The sequence below is a fragment of the Zalophus californianus genome, chromosome 14 (assembly GCF_009762305.2).
Source record: "Zalophus californianus isolate mZalCal1 chromosome 14, mZalCal1.pri.v2, whole genome shotgun sequence".
Classification (NCBI taxonomy): Eukaryota; Metazoa; Chordata; class Mammalia; order Carnivora; family Otariidae; genus Zalophus; species Zalophus californianus.
Window position 1 is genome coordinate 79,857,710 of NC_045608.1, and position 19,129 is coordinate 79,876,838.

Genomic DNA, 19,129 nt, shown 5'->3' on the forward strand with positions numbered 1-19,129 from the left:
GTTAATTTGGTTAATTTTTTTATGGCTTTTAACTATGCCCCCCCCCCGTGGTCTTATGATGAAAAACATTTATCTTGGTCTAAAAATACAGTTTTATATTTAAATTACAAATATCAGTTGAGGGGCGCTTGGGTGGCACAGTCAATTAAGTGTCGGACTTAGGTGGTGATCTCGGTCCTGATTTCAGGGTCGTGAGATGGAGCACTGCGTGGGGCTCCGTGCTGAGCATGGGGTCTGCTAAAGTTTCTCCCTCTGCCCCTCCCTGCCTTGGCTCTCTCTCTCTCTTTATAAAATAAATAAATCTTAAACCAAAAAAAAACAAATATCAGTTGAGAAAGGTCTTATATGTTAATAGCCTATTGTTTTTACTGGCTTTGACCTATAAGTACTGTGATAAATTATGGTTTCTAAATTATTTATACTAAAAATGTATTTGTTAGTATTTAAGTAAATAGTGTTTTGCTATTTGTTCATATTTTGAACACAGTGCCCCTTTGATTTGGGGGGATTTGCTTTAGTTTTATTTTATCTTGAATAGTAAGTTATTTCTTCATATGTGTCTGGAATTTGTCTACCTCTTTTGTTACCTTGTATTGAATATCATGTATTAATTAAATTTGTAAAAATTAACTAAAAAATCATTTTTTGCTTGCAAACTATATATCTTACAAATATAAGGATTAATAAAGAAAATATTTATTTATTTATTAGCTAGCACGAGGGCATGTGCAAGCAGCAGGGAAGGGGCAGAGGGAGAGGAAGAGAGAGAGAATCTTAAGCTGGCTCCACACCCAGTGTAGAGCCCCAGGGGGTCTCAGTCTTGGGACCCTGAGATCATGACCTGATTTTGGCTCTTGATTTGAGCCAAAATCAAGAGTCTGACACTTAACCTACTGAGCCATCCAGGCAATAGCTTTTTATTGCATTGTATGGGGTGTCCTGTAAATATTCTGTGTATGGAAGTAGAATTTGAAAAGGAGCTAGCAACAGCCTTAAAGTTTCTAATTTTTCTAGTCGATAGTAGTTCTTTATTAAAGAACTACTGAAGGACTATTAAAATTTACAATCATGGTAAGAATCGAAACTTTTTTTTTCTGTCAGAGGGAGATGTGTGAGAGTAAGGAGAGTTAATCCAAGAATGTAAGGTGGAATGATGAGTTATGAATGTATCACCAAAATCTCTAGTCCATTTTATCATTGTTCTTAATGATGAATATTTGCATTTTGTGCCTTTTAATAAGTCATAATAGTAAGAATACTGATTTTTGTCTCCTCAGCCTTTGAATATGATGTCCATATCAAAAAGGTAGCCTGTATGAGTAGGTAATTTTTGAATCTGTCGTCTCACTGGACTCTTCCTAACAAATTTTTTATAAGCAATATTGTCTTCTTAGTGTAGTTTTGATAAAAATAGATGGGTGACACAAAGGTTGGAAGGTAAAATGTGTACCCATGCATGGTGTCACACTCGTGAGAGTAATTTGGTGATATCAATCACATTTTAAAAATACATATTCTTTAATCTCCTAGAATACATGCTCGTTTGCATTAAAACAATTGAACCAAGATTCTTAAAATATCATTTGTAAGTAAAGGTATTAAAGATTGAAAACAACCTAAGGGCACCTGGGTGGCTCAGTCAGTTAAGCATTCTACTCTTGATTTTTTTTTTTTAAGTTATTCATCCATTTGACAGAAAGAGAGACAGCAAGAGAGGGAACACAAGCAGGTGGAGTGGGAGAGGGAGAAGAAAGCTTCCTGCTGAGCAGGGAGCCCAGTGTGGGGCTCGATCCCGGGACCCTGGGATCATGACCTGAGCTGAAGACAGACGCTTAACGACTGAGCCACCCAGGCACCCCTTGATTTTTTTTTTTAAAGATTTTATTTATTTGACAGAGGGAGACACAGCGAAAGAGGGAACACAAGCAGGGAGCGGGGGGAGGGAGAAGCAGGCTTCCCGCCAAGTAGGGAGCCCGATGCAGGGCTCAATCCCAGGACCCTGGGATCATGGCCTGAGCCCAAGGCAGACACTTAACGACTGAGCCACCCAGGCGCCCCTCCACTCTTGATTTTGACTCAGGTTATGATCTCAGGGTCCTGGGATCAAGCGCCAAGTTGGGCTTCCTGCTCAGCAGGGAGTCTGCTTCTCTCCCTCTCCCTCTGTCCCTCCCCCTGCTCACTTGCATGCTCTCTCTCCCTTTTAAATAAATAAATGAGAAATCTTTAAAAAAAAAATTTTGAAAACAACCTAAATATCCAACAGCAAGGGATTGGTTAATTAAAACAGAATAGTTGATATGTGCTGATGTGGAATGATCACCAAGTTATATTATAAATTGAATAATTTAGGATGCAGCCAGTATGTATATATTTCCATTTATGTACAAAAAGGGAGACATTTGCATATGCCTAGCATAATTTAAAAGGATACATACAGAAGAGTCTAAACAATGATTGGTGCCACAGAGGAGGATTGCTGATTGGGAGGTAGGCACAGGGGCTTACCTTTCTTTGTATGCCCTTTTATATTTTACCACAAATCATGTCTTTAGTGGCAGGACTAAGATTCCAGCCCAGATCACTAACTTCAAAGTCTGCATTCTTTCCCTTACACCACAACTACTGTTTTATGTTAACTTTAAAAAAGCTCACAAGAATTCTTAGGTCATTTTAGTGTATGATCAGTCACTCTCCTTAATGCAGAAGGCAGGTCAGGTAGTCTAAAACTAACCATTTAAAAAACAGTCAAAGTGACAGACAGACTTGTAGCACCACACTAAGAGGTGAATAATCCACCTAAAGCATCACTTAATTTCATCAAGATGTCCATGAGTTACATAGCACTTAATCTAAATCAGGATGCATGTCCTACATGTGGTTGTAGGATATCTGGGCCATAGACTAGGATCAACTGAGCCTCAAATTAGAGCCACATATCGTCACTAATTGTTCTTCTGAATGAAATAATCTTACAAGGCTGAATTTGTCTGTATACTCTTTTTCAGTCTTGAAGTTTTGCTGCATGGTTACCTCTAAGTTTCTGGTGTAGTCATGGAGCATGACTAACTAAAACCTCAAGGAGGAAGAGACCACAGTTGTAATCATGGGTGTAGCTTTCTTCCACATTTTCCCACCCAGTATTTCAAAAATTCCCAGCAATCAGAAATGATGTTCATTTGTTTTTGCAACCAGTTGGTCCTGTCATAGGTAGATAAGATTGCTCACTCAAAGTAGGGTCATCATATTTTCTATATTATTTCTGACCCTCTATCAGTTCTGTGCTTCTGTGTTGCCTTAGTGAGCTCTGAATCCTCTAACTTGTGGCATTTTTTTATCTGTTCCACTTATGGAAATTATATAGAGACTTGTGAATTTACATGTCTTTCTAATGAACTCTTTTTTTTTTTTTTTTTTTTTTTGCACAGTGCCTAACATTGTGCCTGGGGAAAAGCTTTGAATAAATGTTGAAGCTGTGTTAAAGAAATGATCTGTAGGTAGGTAGTAGTTTCCTGTAAATATGTGAGTTTAGAATATTCCTTGTGAAAATTAGCCTTTTCCTCTATAGCCCATTCCCCCTACTCTGCCTGAGCAAAGCTGAGTTAAGTTTGATCTTTCTGAAGCCATTCACAGTATTAAGCCCAACTTACCTGGAACTAGGAGATCTGAACCTACATGCTCTTAGGTATTATTGAGGAAACTAATGGTTTAGAGCTCAGGCCTCGAAATCAGAGAGCTCAACTTTACATTTCTACTCTGCCAGTTTCCAATTACAGCACTCTGCATACTCTGTTTAGTAGGCAGATGGCAGGGCACCTGGGTGGCTCAGTCAGTTGAGCGTAGGACTCTTGATTTCTGCTCCAGTCATGATCTCAGGGTCTTGGGATCAAGCCCTAAATTGGGGTCTGTGCTCAGCAGGGAGTCTGCTTGAGGATTCCCAGCCACTCGCATCCCCCGCGTGCCCCGTGTGCCCACACAGGTGCGCGCACTCTCTCTGTCTCAAATAAATCTTTAAAAAAAAGCAGGTGCCAATGACTCCTCTTGTAGGGGGTTGTTATGAGGATAAATAAGGTTATCCATGGAAAGTGTCTGGCACAGAATAAGTGCTCCAAACATGTTAAAAATATACTAATATTTATTGATAATAATTATTAATAATTCTTCTCTTTACCTAACAGCTGTTCATAGGGTAAAATCATCCAGTGCTATAGAAATTTTAACTTAAGTAAATAGTTATAAAATTTCAGCATTTAAGTCTTCCTAATTTTCAGTCTTTTGACTTGAAAGGTCTTGTTCATTGTGGAATCTTCTGACAAAAGAGGAAAAGACAACAGACTGCAAGCTGACAGACTGGATTTCTACTCCTGGCTTACTCACAATTTATTTAAACCTTTAACATACAGTGATCTGATTGTATCATTGTTATCTGTGTACATGCTTAATTTCAGTGGTTTATAAGCTCATTTAAGGCAAGGACCAAATCCTCCTGAATTTTATATTCCCCACTGAGGGTTAGTAAATACTGAATGAATACATAGTTCTGTATTCTTATCTGTAAAAATGAGGGGATTGGACTATCTCTAAGATTCCTTCTAGCTATCAAATATTTTCAACATATGGGTCAGTGAAATGAGCCCCAGCATTGGAGAAGAATTGAGATCAGGAACTATAAATGTAAGTTTTGCCCTTGACAGATCTCTAAGATCCATAATTAATTTAAGTTGATAACATATTAAAATGTTTATATACAATCTCAGGTTTAAATATAATTACTTTTTTTTTAAAGATTTTATTTGTTTATTTGACAGAGAGAGCGAGAGCACAAGCAGGGGGAGCAGTAGAAGGAGAGGGAGAAGCAGGCTTCCTGCTGAGCAAGGAGCCCGATGCGGGGCTCGATCCCAGGACCCTGGGATCATGACCTGAGCCACCCAGGCACCCCTAAATATAATTACTTTTTAAGGGAAATTTATTATCTTTCTATTTATTGAATTTCTCTAATATACATTCCTTTGTTATGTACTGTGACATAGATTTATTTAGGTATGGTTCAGTAAACCACCTTTACTGAAAGAATTTAAATATAAAGCTAATTGTTTGGTAATACTTTACTCCCTGTCCTTTCATTATGAATTGGGTACTTTCATGACTTTTTAATTGTTAAATGCTTATATTATAAAAAGTATTAAATGTCTTTGGGGGTAAAATGCCAAAATACAAACAAAACTCAAATGGTACAAAGAAGTATGTAGCAAAAATTTTATTTCTGCTCATCTGAGTCAATTACTATTAATAACTCATTGTGTGTGTTTACAGAAACATTTAATAAGCATACAAAACACATCTACATGGACTTCTGTATCCACATCCTTTAAAATTATCCTTCAATACTTTACCTCATGTCAGTAACCTCGTACACAGTAGTCGATCAGTAAATGTTTAATTGAATTAACCAGTACTCTTTACCAGTCAGCAGCTATTCAATTACATTTAGATTTTAAAGTACTATATAATTTCCATAAAAAATACCTTTTCAAGAATCTGAAACTAATTTTTTGAACTATTGTAAAAGTACATCCTGCATCAGTGCTAAAATATTAAATGTAAATATAAGTGAGACTTTTGTATGTGATTTATAAAACTAATCTTGCATGCTTTAAAGTCACACTGCATATAATGGATTTAGTTCTCGGACTTCAGTTAAAACCTACATACAGGTTTTACCAGTTTGCCAGCTCTGATGAAACTTCCGGGCCATTCAGCTTCTTGAGTTATAAAATGAATTATTAAGAAGTTACACAATCCTAGAATTTGAAGATATGCTTTGTGGTATACTTCATATTAGAATATGGTAGATTCTTTCTAAAAAGAGGAGTTAAATTTTTCAAACCTCTCTCTTTTAGAGTATTTAGAAAGGCACTTACCCTGAAAAGAATTGTGGCTGGATCTACAGAAGCATGTTTCTCTTGGGGCTATAGTATTACCTGTTATTAGTCTGAAAATCCAAAGTACACTGTATTTACAAAACCTGTTATAGGTTAGTTCAGTCAAAATTGAAATTACTGTCTTTAATAATCTTTTTTTCTGACAGAATAAATTTTAATGAATTAGGAGATTTTTTTACTTTTGTGACATCATAGTTATTATTTAGAAAAGTGTCAAATCTTCTTTTTCGGAAAATATGAAGCTCTTGGCTTGGGCCAAAATATTTTCCAACGGCCATAGTAATACCAAGTTAAAAATTAAACTGTGTGTGTTTGCTTTCCCCAAGGACTCTCCCATTGTACAGATGAGTTCTTTGAAACTTTCAGAGAAATAATAACAGTATAATAGAGGAATAATGTATGGTGGTTAACCAGCTTTAATCTAGGCCTATATAGAAGAGGAAGAGAAAGAAAAAAACATAGAAAACTAACAGTAGGTGAATACTTAACATAATAAAAAATATTTATCTGAAATCAACAACCAACATCATCCTTAACATTTCACGAAATCAGGAATAAGACTGTGAGGACTGATGTCACAATACCAGAATATTGATTGATAAAAGTTGGTCCTATTGGGTGTACATGTTTTAATACACACTTTGGAGACATCAGAATGAGGAGCTAAGACATGTGACTAAGAGTAGAAGATGTAGTTCTTAAGTTTAGTTTCTGGTTAGGGCAATAATGGCCAGATAAACTAATATATCAGGAAAATCTAGATGTTAGCTACATGGTCAAAGAATGTGAATAGAAAATTCACACACACGCTTATTTTTCAAAGAGTGCTCAAGTTCACCAGGAATCAGAGATGCATAATAAAGCAAGATACAGTTTTACATTAAATTGGTGAGATTAAAAATAATACCAAGCATTGGCATTTTAAACTGCTGATGGAACTTCGATTGTTATATTTGTTATATTTACTTATTTTGGAAAGCAGTTTAAGCAATATGTATCGATAGCCTTAATGATCTGGCAAATTCTCACCGTAAGTTTCAATTTCAAACAGTAGAGGGAAAACATTTAAAATTTTTTTTGTCATTTAAGACAATAATAATAGCTATTTTCCAGTATTACAGCTTTAATTATTAAAATCTAGGCATCAGTGGATCCTATCAGTGTTTAATTTAACAAGTTTTATTTTTTCCCACATTTTGAAAATTTTAAACTTAAAGAAAAGTTGAGAGAATTTTAATACCCATATACCCACCACTAGATTATACAATTCACATTCTACTCTGCTTGCTTTGGCTCCTATCTAGATATTTCTTCAACCCTTTGTTCATCCAAAACTCCATCCTGTTTTTTTATGCATTTCAAATTAAGCTGCAGATATCAATATACTTTCTTTTAAAATCTTTAGTATGCATGTCATTACCCAAGAGCTCAATATTTAGAGTCTTTTTTCTTTTGAGGTAAAATTTAAAGACAATAAGATATGTAAGTTTTAAGTGTACCATTTGATGAGTTTTGAGAAATGAATGCACCTGTGATAACCCAAACTCCTGTCAATACATATCTCCCCCAAAAGTTCCCCTCATGCTCCTACCAAGTTAGCTCCCCATTCCAAGAACCACTATTATGATTTTTTTCTGCTATAAATTACTATTGCCTCCTAAAACACCAGTTAAATGAACTTATACAATGTGTACTCTTGTGTAAGGCTTTTTTCATTCAGCATTGAGATTCACTCATGTTGTATATATCAGTAGTGTTTTCTTATTTTATTTTTTTAAGATTTTATTTATTTATCAGAGAGAGAGAGAGAGCACAAGCAGTGGGAGTGGCAGGGGGAGGGAGAAGCAGGCTCCCCGCTGAGCAAGGAGCCCAATGTGGGACCTGATCTCAGGACCTTGGGATCATGACCTGAGCCGAGGGCAGACACCCAACTGAGCCACCCAGGCATCCCAGTAGTGTTTTTTTAAATTGCTGAGTAGTGTTCCTGAGTTCAGCCCATTTTTAATGTGAACTTTTTTTTTTAAGTAATCTCTCCACCCAATGTGGGGTCAAACTCAGGACCCCAAGATCAAAAGTCGCATACTCTACTGACTGAGCCAGCCCCTTTAACCTGAACTTTTGATACTTCTGTGGTTATTATTGTTATTTGATATTTCTTGGCTTATGCTTAAAAGAAATTATGCTATAACGAGGGATACTGTAATATTTGTTTTTTTGTCATTTTTGTTTATGCTGTCCTAAAATTTAAGTTAATAGCAAATTATTATTTATCAGGTATAATTAAATTGCAAGGAAATTAAATGCTTCCTTGAATAGAAACACAGTGTTCTAAGAAGAGTGCTATATATAGAATTTCACTTAGTTTACCTTAACAGGAATTTAAAGATAAGGTACATTGATAATGACATAGCTCTATTTGAAGTCAATCATTTCAGTTATTGGCATGTACTAATTGTTGTAAAAGAAGATGGTGGGGGGCACCTGGCTGGCTCAATTGTAAGAGCATGCGACTCTTGATCTCAGGGTCATGAGGTCAAGGCCCATGTTTGGTATAGAGATTACTTAAATAAATAAATAAACTTACCAAAAAAAAAGGAAGACATTTATTCCTTAGTGCTCAGTTTAAAATATTTTCTTATTGGAGCCTTCCACAGCGTCATTGAATCTGGGAGCCACTGATGGTGAAGTGGGATCTGAGAGACAAGACATTTCTGTTTAAAAAATAATAACAAAAAGACAGCTACATCACGGAGATCTAATAAGAGTTGAGATGTTTTCGTATAAATTAATTTTCCCTTTTCTGCTGTTTTGCTTTTCTGCATAGTATCTTTTGGCATACTATTTATCTGTTTTTTCACTGCTATGTACCCTGAATATACAACAATACCCGGTACAGATTAGGTGCTCTGTAAATGTTTAGTGAATGAATAAGTGATAACAACCCTTTAAAAAATATTAAAGCCACCCTTGGCTTGGGGATCATATAAAAACAGTCCTCAGGCCACATTTGACTCAGGTCTTAGCCGGCCAACCCCTGTTCTAATGCATTATTTCCCTTAAATGAATATTTTTATTTATTATTTTTTTAAAAGATTTTATTTATTTGACAGAAGCAGGGGGGAGTGGGAGAGGGATATTTTTAAATTACAGAAAATAGGGAAAGCAGTTTAACATTTTTCACAATGTGTTCTGAGTAACATTATTTCCTTGTGATAATAAATAGGTATTACTCAAAAAAGGAATGTGGTGGACAAATGATTCTGGGAAATGCTATCTTATTTTGCTTTACCTCAGGACTTCTATGGATCTTTGGTATACTGATGTGCACTATAAAATCTGAGATATCACACACACACATACACACACACATACATACACACACACACACAACTATACTTTTTTCTTTCTTTTTTTGAATCTTCTTAGGAGCATCTTGAGGCACAAGGACCTTTGAAAAATATTTAGGGAACTGATTAAGTTTATCTTGCCTTCATTTTGGAAGGATATTTTTGTTGAATACAGAATTTGAATTACATTTTTTGTCATTGTACTCCAAAGCTGTTACACCTTTTTTAAATTAATAGTTTTATTTAGACAGAATTTAGGTATCTTAAAATTCACCCATTTGGAGTATATGATTCAGTTTTTAGCATATTTATAGAGTTGTGCAACTATAACCTAATCTAATTTTAGATCATATCCATCACCCCAAAAAGAAATTTCTCACCCATTATCACACATCCTATTCATCCTCACCCTCCAGCCCTAGGAAATTACTTAATCTACTTTCTGCTGCTATAGATTTGCCAATTTTGTACATTCCTTACATGTAATATGTGGTTCTTTTGTGACTGGCTTCTTTCTTTCTTTTTTTTTTTTTTAAAGATTTTATTTATTTATTTGGCAGAGAGAGAGACAGCGAGAGAGGGAACAGAAGTAGGGGGAGTGGGAAAGGGAGAAGCAGGCTTCCCGCCGAGCAGGGAGCCCGATGCGGGGCTCAATCCCAGGACCCTGGGATCATGACCTGAGCCGAAGGCAGACGCTTAACGACTGAGTCACCCAGGGGCCCCGTGACTGGCTTCTTTCACTTAGGGTATATTCAAGCTTCATCATGTTGTAACATGTATCAGTATTTCAGTCCTTTTTATTGGAGAATGACATTCAGTTGCATGGATGTATATACTACATTTTATTTCTCCATTCATCAGTTAATAGGCATTTTGTTGTTTCTACTTTTTTGCCATTGTGTAGAATGCTGCTATAAATGATCATGTACAAGATTTTGTGTGGACATACTTTTTCATTTGTTTTGGATGGAAGAGGAATTGCTTGGGTCATAAGGTAACTCAAATGTTTAACAGCTTTCTTAAGAATTGCCAACTGTTTTCCAAAGTAGCTGTACCATTTTACATTCCCACCAGCAATACATGAGGGTTCCAATTTCTTTGCATCTTGGCGAACACTTGAATATTTTTTGTCTTTTTATCAAAGTAGGCCTAATTCATATACCCCAAATTCACCATTTTAAAGTATACAATTCAGTTTTAGTGTATTTATAAAATTGTGCAATCATCATTATTCTGTATTCCAGAACATTTTCATCACCCCTAAAAGAAATCCTGTACTGATTAGTAGTCACTGCTCATTCTTCTCTATCAACAGTGCCTGGCAAACCACTAATATATTTTGTGTTTTATGGATTTGCCTATTCCGGACATTTCATATAAGTGAAATCATATAATGTATGACCATATGTGTCTGGCTTCTTTCACTTAGGATGTTTTCAGGGTTTATATAAGTTGTTGCATGTGTGAATAATACTCCATTATATGGTTATACCACATTTTATTTATTTATTCATCAGTTGATGGACATTGTGAATAATGTTTTGTTTTGTTGCCATTGTGAATGTTGTTAATGAACATTCATGAACCAAGTTTTTGTATGAATATAGGTTTCCAGTTCTCTTGGGTATATAGTATATAGTGTATATAGTATAGTATATACTATATGGGAATTCTATGTTTAACTTGTTGAGGAACTGCCAAACTTTTCCTAAGCAGTCGAGCCATTTTACATTCCAGCCAGCAAAGTATATGGGTTCTGCTTTCTCCACATCCTCTGAAACGCTTGTTAGTATCTGTCTTTTTGATTATAGCCATCTAGTGGGTTTGAAATGGTAACTCATTGTGGTTTGGTTTTCATTTCCCTAATGACTAATGATGTTGAGCATCCTTTGGTGTACTCACTAGGTATTCATGTATCTTCTTTGGAAAAATGTCTTTTTAAATCTTTTGCCCGTTATGAAGTTATGCTCTTTTTTTTATTAAGTTATGAGTGCTTTATATTTGTAGATATAAGTCCTTTATCAGATCCTTGATTTGCAAATATTTTCTCACATTCTGTGGGTTGTGTTTTCACTTTCTAAATGGTGATTTTTTTTTTAAATTTCAGTATAGTTAACATACAGTGTTACATTAGTTTTAGCCATACAATATAGTGATTCAACAGTTCCATATATTACTCACTGCTCAACAAAATGTGTACTCTTAATCCCTTTCATCTATTTCATGCATCCCACCACCTCCCTCCCCTCTGGTAACTGTCTGTTTGTTGTCTGTAATGAAAGAGTGTTTTTTGGTTTGTCTCTTTTTTTTTTCTTTGTTTATTTGTTCAGTTCATTTCTTAAATTGCATGTATGAGTGAAGTCATATGGTATTTGTCTTTCTCTGACTGCCTTATTTCACTTAACATTATACTCTCTAGATTATCCATGTTGTAAATGGCAAGATTTCATTCTTTATGGTTGAATAATATTCCATTGTACATATATGTATGTATGATATATATGATATGTGTATATCATATATGTGTGTGTATATATATATATATCTCACCTCTTTATCTATTAAAGCAGAGGTTTTTCATTTTGATGAAATCCAGTTTATCAGTTCATTTGTTTATCACTTGTATTAGTTTCCTGTGGCTGCTATAAAAAACAAATGTGGCATCTTAGAACAACACAAATTTATTATTTTTATTATTTATTATCTCGCAGTTCTGTAGTTCAAAAATCCAAAATGGGTCTTGTGATAGGCTAAATGGGCTGAAATGAAGGTGTTGGCAGGCCTGTGTTTTTTCTGGAGGTTCTAGGGGAAGCCTTTAAAATGCCTTCAATAAATAAAATCTTTAAAAAATAAAATAAAATAAAATACCTTCTAGAGGCTGCCTATATTCCTTGGCTTATGGCCCTTTTCCACTTTTTAAAGACCTTTGCTATTAAATTGGCCCAACCTGAATAATCCAAGATAATCTCTTTATTTTAAGATCAGCTGATTAGCAATCTTTTTTTTTTTTTAAGATTTTATTTATTTATTTATTTGACAGAGAGAGACACAGCGAGAGAGGGAACACAAGCAGGGGGAGTGGGAGAGGGAGAAGCAGGCTTCCCGCAGAGCAGGGAGCCTGATGCGGGGCTCAATCCCAGGACCCTGGGATCATGACCTGAGCCGAAGGCAGATGCTTAACGACTGAGCCACCCAGCAATCTCAAATTCCATTTATATGTAAGATAACATATTCACGGATAATCAGGGATTAGGATTTTTCTGCCTACCACATTACTTATGCTTTTGTGTTATGTCTAAGAAATCATTGCCCTAAGCCAAGGCCACAAAGATTTGCTTCCACATTTCCTACTAAAAGTTTTATAGTTTTCACTGTTATATTTAGGTCTGTGATCCATTTTTAATTAGTTTTCACTTGTGGTGTACAATAATGGTCCACTTGCCTTCTTTGGCAGGTGGCTATCTGCTTATCGCAATACCATTTGTTGAAAAATGCTGTAAGTCTAAAATCAAGAAGTATGATTGTTTTATCCTTACTCTTTTCCAAGCTTACTTTGGCGTTGGGGCGCCTGGCTGGCTTAGCTGGAAGAGCATGCAGCTCTTGATCTTGGGGTCATGAGTTCCAGCCCCACGTCAGATGTAGAGATTACTTAAATAAATAAACTTAAAAAAAAGATTGACTTTTCTGAGGCTTTTTCATATCCATGGTTTGGGATAGTTTCTCAATATTTGCAAAGAAGTGGGAAAAAGTCAGCAGAGTTTTTTTTTTTTTAAATAGGGATTGCAGGGTTTCCATTGAATCTGTGTATTGTGGATTTCTGCTGTCCTAACATGGATATTCTCATCTATAAGCTTGGAGTGTCTTCCTTAAGTATTTTATTCTTTTGGATGTTATTGGGAATCAAATTAAAAAAAAATTTGCCTTAGGATTGTTCATTGCTAGTGTATAAAAATTTGAATTTTGTATGTTGATCTTGTGTTCTGCAGCTCTGATAAACTTATTTCTTAGGTCTATTTATCTTTTAGTGGGTTCCTTAGTTTTTTTATATTTAAAATAGAAATAGTTTTACTTCTTTCTTTCCAATCTGGATGCCTTTGGAGTTTTTATGAGAAGTCAGCAGTCATTCAAATTACCGTTCCCCTATATGTAAAATATTGTTTTTCTCTGGCTGCTTTTAATATTTTCTTTTCAATTTTGGTTTTCAGCAATTTGATTGTGTGCCTAAATTTCTGTTTTATGTGTTCTTTGAGCTTCTTGAATTTGTATCTGTCCTATCTCTTGTCTTACCTGTTGTTGACTCCAACTTACATATGTCAGATCTTTTGCTACTGTTCCATGGGTCCCTGAGGCTCTGTTCATTTTTTTTTTCGATCTTTTTTTCTCTCTGTTCTTGAGTTTGGATAGTTTCTATTAATCTATCTTTAAAGTCACCGACTCCTTCCTCAGTCATTTCCATTTTCTTTTTAAACTCTTCAGAGAATTTGAAATTTCTGATAATTTTCTCCTTTAGAGTTTCCATTAGTATTTTTATAGTCTCTATTTTTCTGCTAAGATTTTCTCCTTTCTTTCATTCTGTGTACATATTCCTTTACTTCACTGAGCATAGTTTTAGTAGTTATTTTATTTTTAAAGATTTTATTTATTTGACAGAGGGTAGGTGGGAGAGAGAGAGAGAGAGCACAAGCAGGGGGAGCAGGAGAGGGAGAAGCAGGCTCAAGCAGGGAGCCTGAGGTGGGGCTCGATCCCAGGACCCCAGGATCATGACCTAAGCCAAAGGCAGTCACTTAACCCATGAGCCACCCAGGCGCCCCTTAGTAGTTATTTTAAAATCTTAGTCTACTAAGCATAGTTTTAGTAGTTATTTTTAAAACTTGGTCTCCTAATTCCAACATCTAGATTATCTTTGAGTTGGTCCCTATTGATTGTGTTTAGTCTTGAGCCTGGATCACATTTTACTGGTTCTTGTGTATCAAGTAGTTTGGACTGTAAGGTGGACAAATGTGTGTTATGTTTGGAGATAGGATTCTGTTCTATTTTTTCAAACAGTGTTGTGTTTTTTCATAAGAAATTATTTTCTTGAATTCAGTCTGCGAACACTCAATACAGTAGCTCAAATTTCATTTCAGGTTGTTTTTGTTTGTTTTGGGTTTTTTCGTCTTTAGCTGGACTGGTTGCAGTTTGCCCTGTGTGTGCATTGTTCAGGAATTAGCCAGAGATTTGGGCAGGGAAACTTGAGTTGTTTTAAAGTAGCTTAGTTGGTGTGGGCATTTTTATCTTAGTTTATTGTTTTAGTAGAATTTAGAATCATAGTTTTATAAACTGAAAATAATAATAGGTAAATGATTTCCAGTGTTTTATCTTGACAATTAAAAATAAGTTTCTTTTATTTTTCTCATTATTACAGATCGAGCTGGGAGCATCAGTACTCTTGATTCTTTAGACTTTGCAAGATATTCAGATGACGGTAACAGGGAAACAGATGAGAGAGTGGCAGGTGAGTAACACTGTAAAGACAGATTTGGATTCTTTGACATTCAAGAAATAATAAAGTGACTTGAGGAATTCTCTTCCTTCTATGATTTGGTATGTGAATATAATTATGTAGTTATTACACAAAGTTATGTTACTAATTTATTGGCTACGAGGAACATCTGAACCCTCAACTTCCTCTTCCAGTTGTGGGGTGAGTTTCTGGTTATGCATACCTAAAATTTGCTGAGTTCTGCTTGTGACCAACAGTTTACAACCATGTAGTTCTCTAACTGATGTAAAGCAGGTTTAAGTTAGCCATAGCTTAGTACAAAGTTAGTTGGACCTTGTCTCTCTCATTCCTTTGATCTTCCAAACCGGGGCTGATATTTAGGTGTTGTATATCAACACAACACTACTGATTATAAAAATTGGTTAAAATACTTCTGTGCTGGCTGGTGTATAAAACTTTGTCTTGAGACCTCTGGGTGCTCTCTAGCCATCACAGCATCTCTCCAAAAATTTCCCTTGGCTTTCCTATAAGCCAGAAAATAAAGGGTTAATACTTGGTACAGCAGGGCCCTCCAGGACCTTGCTTATTCCAATTAGAAGACTGACATTCTTTCTAAATGCTTGGTTACTCATACCAATCTCCTTCCCCCGTCCTCCCCTCTCCACCTTTCACCTGTTCTGCCCACATTTAATGAAGCCAGTTAGATTCTGGTCCAGGTCCACCCTGGAAATTCAGTGTAGCAGCCCTGGCTCTTTTAGTGTCAACTGTTTCATACTCGTCAGGTGCTTCAGAGCTGTGGCTATCAGTAATTGAAGAAATTTTTTGAGTGCTTTGCAGGAATTGTAGTTTTCATAGGACATTGGCTCTTAGATGGGGAAAGCAGACAGATATCAGTTAGGTAGTTTGATATCCACCAGAATGGTGGGCATTCCTGGAGCAGGAAGGATGCCACATGGGACAGATGGGGCCTGTGGGGTCAATATAGTATCAGGGAGTACTCATAATGTGAATTACTTTCTTGACCAACTGTTGAATTTTTCTTGCATTTACTGGGACAAGTTTGTTACAGTCTACCTAATGTTTACCTGTCATGGTCATTATGAATAAAAGTGAGTACTAATTTTTATGTAGCACTTGCTCTAGTCTAATCACCATTCTAGATGTATCTTAACTCATTGACTTACAGAGTTGTCATCATCCTCTCTCCCCAGGAGACTGAGACACTCAGAGGGATTATTTAAGACTTCAGTGACAAGGATAGAATTCAAATTCAAATGCAGATAGCCCAGCAACAGAGCCCACAACTGACTGTGCAATATAGTATGTCATAGCAGGAAGGACGAGCTTTGACCTGATTAAAAATGACATTTCAACATATGATTTTCATTCATTGCTCAAGAATAGAAATATTGAATAGTTTTAAATCTCAGATGGTATTGTATGAGTTAGACAAAAAATAATGTAACTATTTTTATTTCAGCAGAAGCTAAGAGAGGATTCAACAATGTAAATAGTAGTGATATCAGTTGAATGGGGAAATCATTGGAAGAGTTTAATGTGGCTCCCTATATCAAATCATGATTTAGTCATAAGCATTATTTATTGACTTGTATCAAACAGTAAATCACATCAGTTTTATCTAAAAATTAACATATTAGATGGAAATTATTTGAATAATTTTAGGACTAATTTATCCTGCTTATTTTATCATTTGTTAAGTTGCATTATGTTATATAATTATGTTGTATATGTTAGATATTAAATATGTTATATGTTAATATCAAATATATGGTAGTTTATTAGACTAACGAAATATATCTGGTTTTGTATATTGTATTACTGTTCAAACAGTAATATAATTAGAAAGTAACTCTTACCCAAAAATAGATCACATAATTATTTTCTTTCCTTTAATTTCCATTTGGAAACCTAAATTTTAGATTTAGTCAGATTTAAGAGGTTCATTATTCTTCTTATTTAGGTATTTCAGTATTTCTAATTCGGGGTAACATTATTGATGTAAAAGCAAAATGTTATAACCAAGCATACCTAAGAATGAAATGTTATAAATACGTGGTGGTTTTAACCTTATATTTTTAATCTAAAGATTATACTCTGTGTCTAGGTTTGGGGAGATAAAGTAATTTTTGATCATTATACAGTGCTAATATGTAAATAAACACTTTTATCTTCATTGGAAAAGGGAAGGAAAATATATGTTACTACAAGAGAATTACTTTTTAGCACTCTTGTATCATAGCCTATAATTGAATCACATGTGTGATATGTGGGTGAAACTTTATGAAAAAGTTTCAGTGAATCACAATTCCCATTTCTAAAAAGATTTGTGGCTCTTTGCTAACCACTGGTAGTAATTTAAAAGCTTATCTAAAGACCAATAATCCAGAAAAGATCCTGTCATCTGTGATTGGATCACCTGTAAACCTCACTAGGAAAGAATAGAAATTTCTTTATTAAATTTTTCTATACCTGTCTTGGGCAGAGGGAGATTATAGATAACACAGGTATTGACTGAGACCATTGTCCCACCACGTAAATGTAGGGTCTGCTCCAACCTTTATTCAGGGGCTGCTGTTTATAAGACAAATAGATACTGTTTTCAGCATCATTCTTACCATCTTTTTCCCAAATTTAAAAATCTGGTGGTTTTATCAAGTCTGCATAGGTTTTCCTTCAAAGAGGAAAACATCTCTAAATGAACTAATGTTTATTGAGCATCTACTCTGTGTCAGGCACTGTGCTGGGGTGCTTTGTATAAAATATTTAATCTTGTTAACAATTCTGGAGAGTAGGTCATGATATCCTTATTTTATGCCTCAGGAAACTGTGGCTCACCACAATTGACAGATTGGCCCAGTAGCCTCCATATGATAAGGGATCGGGATATGAACACATAAGTTTTTATTTCAGAGCCCACAAAATATCTTTTAGTACCAGGCTGTAGCTTTGACCCATCTGTACATTCCTGTGGGTGGATAGCCAAATTGCGTCTTTCCCATACAAGACTATTTCAACATAGTCATTTTCTTTTAAAAGAAGTAAATTTTTAAAAAGCTTTTCATTTTAGATATTTTCCATTTCTGAATTTAGAAGTATAAAATTTCACATAAAAACGATTTAAAAAGTGGTAGACACCAAACCAAATTGAGCTTAACCTAACTGAACTTTCTGTATGTTATTAAAGAAATCTAGTGTTACTTGGTGCATGTCCAGTGCACCTCTTAAATTTTCAAGTTCTCTTAAAGATAGCAAGGGACATGCATATTCTAAATATTGGGATTGCCATTTTTTTAAAATTTATTTTAGACATTCTAAGCATCTGCTATGTGTTAGGTACTAGATATAGAAACATGAAATAAAGTTTCCACTCTCAAGAAATTTGTCCTGAAAAATGTCTGTATCTGTAATATAAATAAATGTACAGTACTTTAGAAATGGTGGTAAGGACCTTGTTAATTTTGGGACCACCTATAACCCTGTTTCCAATTTACATGATCTGTCTTTAGCATCAGAGTCTCTGAATATCCATTTATTCAATTAATATTTGTTGAGTGTTTATTTCAATACTCAAGGTATTAAGCTGTTCTGTTAACAATAATCAACAAAATAGACACATGAAGCCTCTATAAAACTTACATAATCTAGTAGACATTCTAAAATGACTTTCAGATTTTTGCCTGAGGAATAACCTGGCCTGTCCAATGATTAAGAAGCAGCATCAATAGCCCTCTCATCTCTTTGCTATTGGCCTGCAACATACATATCCAGATTCCTGATGTATTTCTCCCCTAGTACAGATATTTGTACTTAGTATAAATTAGTAGTTTTTTTTTTGTTTTGGTTTTGTTTTGTTTGTTTGTTTGTTTTTCTTATTTTGAGCCTTACTTAAATCTTTATGATTTTAAATGAGGCAGATGCTCAAACAAGGCTTTAAAGGCAAAAAGCTTTTAATATGGCTGAGGGGTGTTATAATTTAGGTGATAAGTCATAAAGGTCTGAACTAGGATAATTGCAGAGACAATTGAGATGAATGGTTTTTTAGTAGGGGGTTACTCAAGGGTTGGAATATATGGCTTGGACATTTAATTAATGTGGACTGAGTAAGCACAAGGAATAAGTGAAGAGTAATTTCCAGGTTTCCTGTTTGGGTATCAGCATAGATAGTGGTGCCATTAATGGAGAGAGGCTGCAGGAGGAAGCAGATTTGAGAGGAACATGATGAAATTCATGTAGATAGATCAAATTCAAAACTTATGAGACATTCAGGTGAGCATGTCCTAGAGATAATTAGGTAGGTCTGTATCTTCAGGAAAATGTTTAAAGATTTTTGAATCATTGGA

At 35.1% G+C, this 19,129-nt stretch overlaps 1 protein-coding gene across 5 annotated transcripts in view; it reads left to right on the plus strand.

Moving 5' to 3' along the window:
• Window positions 1-19,129, plus strand: part of RELCH (RAB11 binding and LisH domain, coiled-coil and HEAT repeat containing) — a 103,802-nt gene that overhangs the window by 6,567 nt on the left and 78,106 nt on the right. For all 5 annotated transcript variants that reach the window (XR_003516906.1, XM_027576092.1, XM_027576093.1 and 2 more), the window contains exon 2: window positions 14,691-14,780. Coding sequence is in view for 4 of the 5 variants with exons in the window: in XM_027576092.1 (XP_027431893.1) it covers window positions 14,691-14,780 (90 nt within the window). In the remaining variant the exon portion in view is untranslated. The remainder of the gene's footprint in view (window positions 1-14,690; window positions 14,781-19,129) is intronic.